Source organism: Spodoptera frugiperda, chromosome 6 (assembly GCF_023101765.2).
Source record: "Spodoptera frugiperda isolate SF20-4 chromosome 6, AGI-APGP_CSIRO_Sfru_2.0, whole genome shotgun sequence".
In the NCBI taxonomy this organism is placed as follows: domain Eukaryota; kingdom Metazoa; phylum Arthropoda; class Insecta; order Lepidoptera; family Noctuidae; genus Spodoptera; species Spodoptera frugiperda.
The window spans coordinates 10,551,678-10,565,572 of NC_064217.1; the positions used below are offsets into that span (position 1 = coordinate 10,551,678).

A 13,895-nucleotide genomic window follows, 5' to 3' on the forward strand; every position below is an offset into this window, starting at 1 on the left:
TACTAAAATAAAAATTACCTTAACCCAAAAACATTCCATTTCTTTCACAATTACAAAACTAACAAAATAAAACCCAATAAAATCACTTTCCTAGTTCTTTATTTAGGGCAACAGTAATTTAGGTCTTTCAAGGTCGGACCCTAGACAACATTGAGACGCTAACTCAGCCTATGTAAGCATCTCAACAACTCAGTCACATATTCAAGGGTTACTTCCGAACTTGATAAAACTTGCCCAAACTCATTTGGAAATATCTAGGCTATCCCTGTTTTGGTACTTGTATTTTGTAGGGTAGGCGAAGAGTATCTTTATTGTCATAATATATGTTGGTTTTGTATAGACTTTAACACACATTTTGTGACTTATTTATGTCACTTAATTATGGACTTGAAGATTTCTGTATTTGATGAATGTTGTATAATAGTCAAGTGTTTTGTTTATGAACATGTTTTTTAAGGAAGGAAGCCTCCTCTAAGGAGCTCTCCTCCCGCCTTGGGCGAGACTAGAGGGAGCGTCAGACGCTTACTGACTAAAAACCACCCAGTTCCTGCTCCTGCTTTTCGAGCCGATGCCCCAGTAAACCCGCTAGGTAGGCCGCAGCTCCGGACCACTCATCAGCCCTGCAGGGCCCGTACTATGGTGGTCTAACAGATTTTTGAGGTGTAAAAAGAAATTGAATACTCAAATAAAAAAATTACGAGTACTATGCGTGTAAAACAACGTGCGTACTTATGTAATTAGTACGTTACTCATAAATTAGCTAATTCAAAAACCCTGCACGCATTAACACCTAAAAGATTACACTAATTGAAATAAGTTATTCTAGAAAATGAGTCTCTAGTGAACGAGCCCATTAACGTAAATAGTAGAAAATACTTAGTTCAAAATAAATAACACATAACTTTTTAAACGTATAGATATTATTTAGTTATTTAGTACCTAGGTTAGATACTACTAACTTTCCGCCCATGGTGGAAAGAAAAAAGGGTAACCTACATAAGTTACGGAGCTGCGGAAGATGTGAAAGCAAACCTTACAAGTATAACAAGAACATTACGGCTCGTAATGCCGCTATACAATGTACATCCACTATTCACCATTATTTTGTGTTTTAAGTCCCATCTAATAGGGGGCGAGCCTATCACCATATACTGGACACAACTCCAGACTGCTACCTACTACTAAGAAATTTTCGAACAACCGAAAAAAGCCCAGTAATACTTTGCCCGACCACTCGACCCACTCTTGCGACCACTCAACCAACGAGGCACCATTTAAAATAAATACATACATACATACATATCGTCACGCCTTTAATCCCCGAAGGGGTAGGCAGAGGTGCACATTATGGCACGTAATGCCACTGTTTACACCCACTTTTCACAATTTATATTGTGAGTCCCATGTAATAGGTGGTGAGCCTATTGCCATATACCGGGCACATTTCCAGACTCCGAAAATTCTAAAATTTCTCAGTGGTAGCACCACTGAGAAATTTTCGAAAAACCGAAAAAAGCCCAGTAATACTTCGCCCGACCCGGGAATCGAACCCGAGACCCCTTGCCCGGCAGTCGCAGTTGCAACCACTCGGCCAACGAGGCTATCCGCTAAAACAACTCACATTTAGAGTCTGAAACACAAAACGATATAATTATTTTGTCTAACCTTAAACAGGGTTGTTACAACCGCTGCTTACATTTTGAAGAGGTAATTAGAACCCTATTTGGTTAGAGCTAGGCTTGATAATAAATTGCCATAAACAGACGTACTATGCTTGTAACAGATGCCAATAATTAAAGAGAGCAAGCCAGATGGTGCTTGAACAGTGTTTCTCAAAATGAGTACAGAATGTAGGGGTTTTAGGGCTAAAAAGAGGTAAAACTTAACGGATCTTAGGAGTGTTATAATAAAATTATTATTATTGCACTCAGATATTTCAACAACTATCCACTCAAGTAATTTTATTTGACTTTATCTCATCTACTATAATATAATAACAATGTATAGTAAAATAAGATACAATCACCTGATGGTAAGCAATCGCCGCCCATGAACATTCCAAACACCAGAGGCGTTACAAGTGCGTTGTCGACCTTTTTGTGGGTCAGGAAAATAAGGGTTGTTGGAGAATCGGGGATTAGGACGATTGGCACTTACACAACGAACAAAACGAAACAAAGCAAGCATTGTTTCACTTCGGTTTTTCTCATAAAAATGACCTAATACAGTGACATATAAAACTTTGAGTAACACTGTAATAGCAATCAACATTAATACAGGGTGCGGACAGTTTGGGCCAGGGCGGGATGTCCAATCCGTGGCATGCGTGTCGCAATGTGACGCGTCTCATTACAGAATATTTTCGTTATATTCTAATTAATGAAATTGGAATTAAAAACTTTTCGACATTCTAAAGCTTTTTGTAGGGTTTCAAAAATTTATCTGTTGTAGCACAGAGTCTGGAATTGTACCCAGTATATTATGGAAATAGCCTTGCTATTACCTGGGTAACTCTTGCACTTATATCACAAATGGTGAATAGTAGGTGTAAATAGTACTGTGGTATTACCGTGCCATAATATGCACCTCTGCCTACATCTTTGGGAATAAAAGGCGTGACGATACAAAAAAACTTAATTTAACGATTTAGAACTGCGAACATAGTTACATTTGAAAATTCCATGTCAGTAAACTAATTTTCTAAGCAGGATTTATAGGATATATGTATAATTAAAGGTTTTTATTTCTACTCATATTAGTTCTACACGAACTCTTGTTCCGTACCTTTGTCATAATTTTTTTTACTAATGAAAGGTGACAGATGTCCACAAGATATACAAATATCCATTTCTACTTAAATCATTAAAGCATAAATACAAGTACGTGATGGTCTTTCTTATTTCGTGAATCAAGTTCCAAAAGGCGTTTCCATCAAAGGAACATCTTATTGTGAGTCGTGCCTCGTTCCACTGGGTCTGACGTCCCGTCCGGTCTGTCATCATTCTTTCCTTCATCCGTTCAGTTTCCGTGTTGACATGTCATGTACAGATTTTCTTTTTATTATAACTACAGACGGATTCTATACTGCACGGGTTCGCCTGTGATATTTCTGGTGAAGTTCTAACATTGTTGTTCGTAGGATAGCTTGAAGCTTGACTAAAATATCTTGTACAAGCGAAATTGTATTTTTTTTTTAATTTATGTATAAAAAATGTACAGTTTCGCTTTTTATACATATAACATTTTTTATACATAAATTTAAAAAAATATACAATTTCGCTTGTTGCCTAAAAGTTAAGTTAAAAAGACATACGAGTTCCTCACGGTTTGCGGTTGTAGGGTAGAATAATGCTTTTACTTCCACTTTCCCAAAATACCACCATTGGACTCGCCTACTGACATAAATCAAGATTCCAATGTTGAGAAATTCCAAACAGAAACACCCTTTATTTTGCCTTACCCGGGAATAACATGTACCCTTGTATGTATGTATTGTATGTGGTATTTTTTGCTACCCCCTCACTGTAACATATATTGGCTTTTTTTCCTGTTCCATATGTGTTATAAAAAATCTCACACGAAGTATACATAAACAAACCCGAATAACGACAAAGCATAGTATATATTTATATGTATAACCGCCCCCAATATTCACGCAAGTATCGTAAGAGCTGATTTAAAAAATCCTCAAATCGACATTTGTCAGAAGCCTAGCAGCAGTGCTCTCAGATAAACCTTAAAGTCTTAAACTGTACCTTTAGTACGAGTTTGCTATACGTTGAACGAAAACAAAAAGGACTGCACGCTTGGTGCGGTGGCTACCGCGCAACGTGTAGTGGGTTCGATTCCCGCACGGAACAACTCTTTGTGTGATCCACAAATTGTTATTTCGGGTCTGGGTGTCATGTGCAAATTATATGTTTGTAAACGCACCCACAACACAGGAGAAAATCCAAGAGTGAGGCAACGTTTAAAAAAAATTGAGAGCGCGTTCGACGTTTTGATTGGTGGGTTCATTCGCGACGGCCAATCAGAGCCATCCTTCTGCTACGCGTCTTCGCTTGGCATAACCTATTTATCATAATCTCCTGATTATGACAAACTGTTCATGTGAACCAAACATCGTCAATCATGAAGAAATGTTTTACTCACACGTGAAAAATTTAACAAACAAGTTCACAAAAGTTCACGATATTTTTTAACCGTGACCTTTAGATGGGCAATCAACATGCGGGGTATTGTCGCGATAACATCACTACTAGAACATGTAGTCTAGTGATAATTACTAAACTTAATTAAAACCAGGCCTACCATAATACTACGATACTATGTTACTGCCTACTGTCTATGAACTAATTAAAATCAATGGATTAACATAATAACTTTTCTATAAACTGATTCATTGTTCTGTTTCACATAGGATACACAGGTTATGAAAATGTCGTAGTGACCCGGAGACTTAATACGTCCACTTCTCATGCCACCGGAGCGAAGCGGAAAAACGGAAAAATATCAACCAATAGCTTCGCTCGGAATTTCATCTAATGTCTTCTCCCGCCTTGAGTGAGGCGAGAAGGAGTATCAGACTCTTACTGACTAAAAACCACCCCGTTCCTACTCCTGCTATTCGATCTGGAGCCGGAGAGGAGGTCGAATAGCAGGCTATTCGATCTGGAGCCCCAGAAAACCCGCTAGGTAGTCCGCCGCTCCAGATTAATTGAAGCTAGCTACTGGTTCTAAATCCTAGATTCATATTGTGTAAACACAGTATTCCAATCAAGCATTCCAATAACCGACCACTATGTACTCTGAATACGTCACCAGTCCCTTGAATATCCTTTATCCCCTTTCGTCTATTATGTATTTAAATTGATCCATTATAACATTAACTGGCAATCCGGGCCACTGGCTTGAAAGCGATAGCGTAGAACACGGCTCATTTAGAACCATTCACCCAGCTGGGTGACAATATTGTAGGGTGGGTGTATTGAGAAAGTGTGTTACAGGATAATCTATAAGTACATAGTATAAACACAACGCCTTTTTGTATGAAAGGGGAGACACTTTTTAAGGAAAACGTCTGTTATGATGTACTTTGTTACATAGCTGGTGATAATGTGGTTGTTATTATACAGTGTGCACAACTATTTACTAGTTATGCTGTTTTATGCCATGTAATCGAAAATTAAACCCAAAGCCTCTCACTTGTTTTCCATTACTTTGATGAGACACTCTTCAAAGAGGTCCATTTTCATCGCTTCTTGAATTATAAGATCAAATGCGTAAAATTTGTGATGCTGTAGTTTAAAGGTGTCAAGTTATTTATACAGGAACCACAATATTTACTTTTTTTTCTACCGTATTAAGCCGGTAAACAAGCCGTCTGATCACCTGATGGTTAGCAATCGCTGCTACCCGTGGCGACCCAAAACACCAGATTACAAGTGAGGATTAGCAATTTAAGGATTCTTGGGGAATCGCTGATTGGGGAGATAGGAAGAGGGGGTAATTGGTACTCCGGTAATCTCACTCACACGACACAAGCGTTGTTCTCTATGAAAAGCATGTCTCAAAAGTAACTTCAAATTGAAGTATCCCGAAATTACTGATACCTGACCATAATTATAATGGGTGCCCTCCGAAGGGTCTTGTGTACCTCAACCAAAACAACATGGCAATTACCAGGAGTCGGAGTTATCTTAACAAGACAGGTTAAGTGGTGTTTTCTCAGTAACTTTACGGTTATATGGGAACTTGGGTGAGCTGAGTTGTTGTGACCGTCGTTAAAGTGGTTAACTAATACTTGTATGTTTGTGTTATGGTGATGTTTTGGTTGTAAAGTTAACGTATGTGGAGTAGATAGACGTTTTTAGATATTTTATAACACTTGTTAGTCTAAAATGTGGTTACTTTCTAAGTATGATGTCCTGAGTTGTACTTCAAGATTAGAAGGAGACAAACTGCACGTTTGTTAGAGTAACAACTGATTTCGAAACAAGTTTTGATATCTATCCCTAAGTCATACAAATATGTTTTACGCTCAGCAATAATATTCTTTGCATAAAATATACATATCATATATGTACTAGCTGTGGTGGTAAACTCTGTACCGCCTCAAACATTATTTTCTCACATTTTAAACCTCCCCTGGACTTCTACAAATATCAAGGCAAAAATTTTCCAAATCGGTCCAGGCGTTATCGATTTTTGAAATAATCGTTATCGATGAAAAGCAATTGATTTTCCTAAATATCTTATCTTTTTCTTTGTGAACTAATTCTTAGAGACAAAGTAGGTCAAGCTACACTAACATCCTATAATCTTATAACAATTGAAAGGAATCAATAAATACATAATGATTCTTTCTTCACCAGATACATAGCAGTAACACAGCCAATCAAATACGCGAAGCACAAAAGCAACGCACGCGTCTGGTCGATGATTGGCGTAGCGTGGTTGGTGTCCGGTGCGATTGGCTCGCCGATCGTGCTGGGCCTCAACAACACGGCAGACAGGCGGCCCGGCGACTGCCTGTTCAACAACAAGGACTATGTTATATACTCGTCCCTGGGATCCTTCTATATTCCTTGCATCATTATGATGTTTTTGTATTATAATATTTTTAAGGTGAGTTGGATTTTTCTGATTAAACTCTTATCGTTATTTATGTCTCACTTAAGTTCCAGTTACATGTAAATTAACGCTATTGTTATAGTCTTCTATAGGAAGAATCGTAATTAGTAGTTACCTATAAAATATCCTAAGTAGTGTCTGATAGTAAAACTTTTAAAAGCGGTATGATAAAGAATTGTAGTTACGATGTTGACAAAATGACACTGCAGCCTGGTCATGTGCAAAGATTAATTTATGATAAAAAGTTGTTAAACCTGAATTCTTTAACTTCAACCAAATCTATTAAGAAACTTCTATCGTATTTGAAAAATATAAAAACCTAACACAGACACCACCCATTTACTAAAACGTTCCAACACCCACAGGCAATACGACAGAGAGCGAAAAAGCAGCGAATAGCAAAGAAGACGTCCGCGGCGATAAGTTCCGCGGTGTCGAGCGGTACCGCGGCGGTAGTGATAGAGAACGTGGCGCAGACGCACCGGCTGGACGGCTGCATGAATGACGCGCCCACCAACACCGCGTCGGGGAGCAATGAGGATGAAGACGATGATAAGTAAGTCTGTAAACGATGAAATATTATAAGTGTAGTGTGGGGTATACCCAGAGTTAGTGGTCTTACGAGTTGGTTGGCAGCCACGTACAGCAAAGGTCCTCCCTTTCAACGCAATCAGCGTTCTTTAACCCCAATCAATGTTCATAATTCATTAACTTGTCTGTTATAACTTCTGTAACAATGAATGCCAGTCAAAGTCAAGTCGAAGCTTGCACAACTGAAAGAGTTAAGCTACAAGCTAACTTTCAATGGACGTTCGTTTCATTTCTTTTTTGATCAGAAAACTACCAAATAACGTAACAGTAGTATTTAGGGTTTAAGCCAGTACACAAGCAGATGGAGCACCTGATTGTAAGCAATCGCCAGCGCCCATGGACACCCGAAACACCTAAAGCGTTACAAGTGCTTTGCCTTTTGGGGGTTAGAAATTTAAGAGTTGTTGAGGAATCGGGAATTAGGATGATTGGGAAGGGAGTAATTGTGCCTCCGGTAACCTCATTCATACAACGAATTTAACGCAACGTTGTTTCACGTCGGCTTTCTGTGAGGCCGTGGTACTCCGATCGAGCCGGCCCATTCGTGTCAAAGCATGGCCCGCATTTCCAATTCATCCATTCCATCGACAATACCACAAATACTCATTTAAATGGCGAAAGCCAATCACAAGTATTCACTTCAACAATTTCCAATACTTATACTTAGTAATGATATTTTCTTTGCCAAAAGCTTTAACATTAATTCTCGTGTATACTTAGAAAAAGACGAGCAACTTCGCATTAAATGGGTAAACAGGACTATAAACATTTCACGTTTATAAAGGCTTGTTTACCGGGAGAGGGAGGGGCGGTGATGGGGGGATCTTGATTCACGATTATCAATACACGTAAACTTCAAGTTGTAGATGATAGAAATACTGAAGTACTTTTTTACTTATGAAAAGAATCTACATTCTTTTATGGGGGGAAAATCGTTCAAAGACAGTTTGACACTCCACCCTCACCCAAGGACAAACACTTATTGATAAAATTGACTCCATTCCTATTCATGCTGCGAACCCGTTGCCATGTGTCTGGTCAGGTCTTTCGTATCTTAACCCATATTTAAAACAAAATATGTGTTATTTTCTAATAACAATGGCACCACCTGAGATTTAAACCTGACGCCGAACTGACAGCCAACTTACCATGTAATTTTGTTAAAAAGTGCAACTACAACTTCTTTTTCCAATATATGAAAGTTGTAGAAATCTAAATTTTGTAGTTCTCTTTCTTACAGCTTCGCGAAGTCCGAGATGGGGGCGTACGCGGAGGAGCTGGTGAACACCAGGTCGGCCAGGTTCATGCTGGCTGCCGTGGTGGAGGAGACGGGATTGTGAGTACAATTCTGAACCTTATGTTTAATAGCATACAATCTATATTTCTATAATGTAGGATTAGAACTAGATTTGTAGATAATTTGTATTATTTTAGGGAATCATTCAAAATACATCAATTATAAATTTATCATTTGACTACCCTACACGATTTAATAAAAAGTGTGTGTCGATTTTGTTTTGATCTAAAATCTTACTAATATTTTATTTAAAAATGCCTACTAGGGTTTTTTTTTGTATGTATGTCTGTTACCCAATGACGTCAATAAGGCTAAAGGGATCGGGATTAAATTTAAAACAGGAGTAGAGCATCTGGAATAACACACAAACTAATTATCCACGTGACCATGAACGAAGCTGGGGGCAGAAACTAGTATCTACTAATACCTAATTTTATAAAAGAAATTATCTCTAAGAGTAACCCAAAGAAAATAGATCAAACGTTCAGTAAGAAAGCAAATATCAAAATAGCCTTTTTATTTCTATTACGAAAATCTTTTTATTTATTACAACATTAGCGAATCAATAACTTGAAATGGAGCCTTTAGGTCCAAATTAACCTGCACTACGTTTTCTTTCAACATTTTTCAGAGAAAATACTGAAATATTTGAAAAGGTTGAGAGAGAATTGAGTGCAACCATTCTCGTACAGAGTCTCGTTCACTTTGTAAAATGACTGACATATTGAAACGTATTAGGTGTGATTTTTTTTAAGAAATGTGTAATGGAACTGTGGTATTCTATTTGGTTGAATCGATTGAGTGGTTGCAAGGATAACTGCGGAGCTAGATCACAATAGAGCAATTTAAGTCCATTTGTAATGGTGCCAGACGTCCGAAAATAGAAAGAAATAGCTATATATATTTAAAATAAATAAATTTTTGAGCACTCACTGTCATTGAAAACAGTGTTCCGTAAATTTTAATACCTTAATCTGTGCTCGTTTTATGGTAATAGAATCAATATCTTTTAATATTGACAAAACTTCGACATTGTTGGAACCACAACAAATATAGATATCGAAGTTTCGGCCCCATGGGCTTTAACAAAAATACTTTTCTTGGGGCCTCAAAGTGTTTTTAACCAAAACAATAAAGTAGGAGGTTCTCTGTTTGACCTGTATGTATGTATGTTTGTGCGCGATTATCTCACTATTATCCGATCAGATTTTGATGCGGTTTTCAGAAAAGCGTTTATTACACTTAGGAGCTTAGGTCTTAATAATTATTAACCGACTTCAAAAAGAGTCTGAAAATTATTTATTACATTTTAATAAATAAGAAACTGTATGTCTGTTCTTATAACACATTATACAGAAATAAGATACAATAATCTGCATCGGTGTCTAAGTAATTTTGGAAAAATATTATATGTGATATAATTTTACAGTCATGCAAGAAAAAGAGAAAATAAACTCGAGTTGATATTATTGTGATAGTGTCAATAATCTGATAATGTATATATCGATTCGTAATGCCATTGACCTTATTCTGAGGCCTTATTGTCCTTGTCAGAGGTAATCAGTAACCAGTGCGGTTGTCTGGTTACAGATTTACAAAGCGATAATTTTGATAGAAGGCATTCAATCGCTATGATTAGCAAAGGAGATATCGTAACAAAACCTTTTATTTACTATTAAAAGATAATTATAGGGGCTTACGAGCACTTTACACTTTATTAGTAGAAGTTCAAATGTAATAGGGGCTAGTTTATTTACACCTAGACAGTAACGACTGCTAATTAAGAGTAAAGACATTTCAGAAGACTGCTTCGTTGATTGAGTGGTTGCAAGTGCGACTGCCACGCAAAGGGTCTCGAGTTCGATTCCCAGGTCGGGCAAATTATCACTGGATTTTCGAAAATTTCCAGTATATTCCAGTATAAGTATATGGCAAGGCTCACCCATTATCACATGAGACTTATGACACAAATGGTAAAAAGTGAATATTGTTTTTAAAGAGTAGCATTAAGTGCCGTAACTTGCACCTCTGTCCACCCCTTCCGTAATAAAATGCGTAACATTGCATGATACTTTCAGAAGAAACCTAAAAATATTTTACCTAACTTGGGTATGAAAGGATAACATTATGGCTCCAAAAATTTTTGGGTTTTTTCTGAAATTTTTCGCCGGCCAACGAAAAGTGGTACCTACGTATCGATTGAACTAGCCATTTCAAACATTAGTTAATTTAGCACTAAAGATGTGCGATCCAAGATGTAGAAACTATACTTGTATAGATATATAACATACATACATAGCTTTCAGAAAAGGTTCAAAAAAGTTATCTCCTTTGAAATCCCATACTCGATATTCGCACACAATACACAAGTACCAAGTCAATAGGTTTTTCGAAAAGAAACTTAATGTACATCTACTAAGGATACATATTCCGTAGTTTCTCACTGAGTAGGAAACAAACAAAACCATTAATCAGGTCTCCTGTTGATAGTGAGATCCAGTGTGAACTGGTTTCAGCTTGATTTGTGGGGCGTTTGTCGTGACTCGACGGGGTTAAGTCCACTAATGGCTGTTGGACCTTGTAGCTAGTTTGAATTTGTATTAGAAATGTTTTCTTCATAATTGAATATGTTTTGTCTATCAATCTTGCCAATCTTGCCATTATTTTCTCCTAAAAAGTAGGATTATTATATTATAAGTCATCATAATAAATACCGTACAAAGTAGAAATCATCTAGATTCTGACATTCGTGTTTGAAAAAGAATTACGGGTTTTATAACAGTTTAACTTTCTATAAAACTTCATGATTAATAATAATACTCGGAGACCTTGAGAGCCTTTTAATAACCAAGCATCATATACTACATGACCACAGCATAGCTTAGAGTGCAAACTGGTTTGTCGAGCCATTTGTTGCAGACGTACTACGGGTTCGAACCGATGGCACTGGAGGAGAAGGTGGTTTATGTGAACAAGACAGTAATCAATGATCATAATTGTTGCCCACAGAATAATGGCGAACCTAGCGTCTCCCATCCCAATGATGGACCCCAACACCAACAACGACTCAGGGTACGCTCCCTCCAACATAGATGGTGAGAAGGAACACACCCCACCAGCCTCTCCTACTAATAAAGAAGAGAAGAAGACAGAAGATAACGCTGAACTACCTAAGAAGCCGGAGTTAAAGTGAGTGAAGTTGTTTACTTATTTTATTTCGCATTAAATATATGGATGCAGTATTTATCGTTCTGTTGGAATCTATTAATCTATGTGCAATATAATTATATTGCATTTATATTCAACTAGCAATCCCAAGACGAACTCCGTTTCGCAATAGCATCAGAAAGGAAAACCTGAATTATTTTTTTATAATAGATTAGTGCAATTATATTCCTTACGGATATTAAATAATTCCCATTGCTAGAAAAAAATCCAGCAATCATTCTGTTAGAAAAAAATCCACATATAATATACAAACTTAGGACACGTTTCATAAAACTATGAGTTACTTTAACAGTACGGTACGCAAAGTGTGTAAATACGCAATACAAAACACGCAAATAATCAATTAATAATTGATCAACTCCACAAGTTTTTAATAAATCAAATAGGGAACGGTATTAAGTTTGTAAGGAACTACAAACACTACTCACCACACAAATAATTCCACCAACTTTTACTAAAAAAACATAATCAGTATAAATATTCAGACAATTCTCATGAAACTCGACTCTGCATGAAACTAGGCTGGATAAAAATGTACTAAGAGATATCTCCCCAGCTAGATAGAACAGCTGACGGATCGTAAACTATAATGAGAATAAGATGAAGTATTATCATGATAAATACTTATTTAGATCTTGAATGGAAGGTTGTTGCTCAGATACTGGGAGTTACGTCTGATGTGACTGGGATTATGAGCTTCTTTTATTATTGTGACTTTTTGGGACTGGAATTATGAATGATGGTTGGAAAAAACTAGTAAAAAGTGAACATGTTCTAGTATAAAAGCACTTTTGAGGACTTAGTACGAGTTTGTTTTAACGAGAAGAAAATGAAAGCGCATTTGAGTTCTGATTGACTGGCTCGAATGAACCAACCTACCAAGAAAATAAAGTAACCTACCAAGTAACAATGTGAGGTTTTCCGAGTTACATGTACTTTTTAAGATTATTTAAACACCACTGACAAACGGTGAAGGGGTCGGCGTTTGGCCTATTATCTTACTCAGCAACAAGCGATGATGCGGCTAATTTGTCATAAAAAAAACGAATACGGTAGAAAATCTATTAAAGAATTTTCTTGACTTTATTACAACTTACATTCATTATTATATCCATTCAAGGCGTCATGAGTTTTAACGTAACAATCTCTAGAGATATAAACTACGCACAAATAGTACTAGCAGGCACAGTCCCACAAACAGGAACTAAGGCCCTCTAACTGAGAGCAATAGATCAAACGACATTTGAATAGGTCAACATAAACTAGTGCTGGGACAAAGGTACCACTCTCATAAACATAGGAACTTACTGACATGAACTGACAGAAGAAACAAAATGACCTTTTAGTTTTTTAATAGCTAAATGTAATGACGCAACTTATAGCTATTGTTTTTTTAACTGGTTAATCCAGATAACTGTGACCGCCTCGTTGGTCGAGTGGTCGCAAGTGCAACTGTCGGACAAACGGTCTCAGGTTTGATTCTCGGCTCGGGCAAAGTATCACTGAGCTTTTGACGGATTTTCGAAATTTTCTCAAAATAAGTACGGAGTCTACAATGTGACCGATATAATATGACAAATGGTGACAAGTTTGTGTACATTGTACAGTGGGTGGCATTACGTGCTGTAATGTACTGTTCTGCTTACCTCTTCGGAGATAAAAGGCGACGAGTAATTTTCCCAAATAAATTAAATAAAACTCACTCACTCTTACAACAGCAATAGAATTTTTAAACAAAATGGAGACCAACTTAGTCTCAGCCCATCTGTCTCAAGACTTCAAAATAATGGCACTGTAACGCAAAGTAACCGAGCCACTGAACCATGATTTATTAAACCCAGGCCCCCGAGAGGGGTGAAACGAGTCGGTCCTGGTTAGCATTTGACAGGGATCTTAATTAAAAACAAACAAAGAATATTTGCCCCCCAAAAATGAAGCATACGGCTGTAATGAATTCATGTCAAGATTGTATGGTTGGTGCGAAAATGTTTAAAGTGTTTTTCATACATAATATATCAGCTTTTTTGAAGTGTTCAAGTTTTTTCTTCTACAGTCAGAATTTACTAGATATAATTTAAAATGGGAAACAACCTCATTAGGTTTATTTGACACAACTGTTAGGGTGTTTTTCCGCCTGAGATGTTCT

The 13,895-nt window shown here is 37.1% G+C and overlaps 1 protein-coding gene across 3 annotated transcripts in view; it reads left to right on the forward strand.

The window, feature by feature from the left end:
* LOC118267736 (dopamine D2-like receptor) overlaps window positions 1-13,895 on the forward strand; it is a 202,361-nt gene that overhangs the window by 177,697 nt on the left and 10,769 nt on the right. For 2 of the 3 annotated variants that reach the window (XM_050694091.1, XM_050694092.1), the window contains 4 exons: window positions 6,375-6,627; window positions 6,999-7,189; window positions 8,450-8,560; window positions 11,531-11,710. In XM_050694091.1, the coding sequence (XP_050550048.1) occupies window positions 6,375-6,627; window positions 6,999-7,189; window positions 8,450-8,560; window positions 11,531-11,710 (735 nt within the window). The remainder of the gene's footprint in view (window positions 1-6,374; window positions 6,628-6,998; window positions 7,190-8,449; window positions 8,561-11,530; window positions 11,711-13,895) is intronic. The other variant, XM_050694093.1, reaches the window with a different exon arrangement.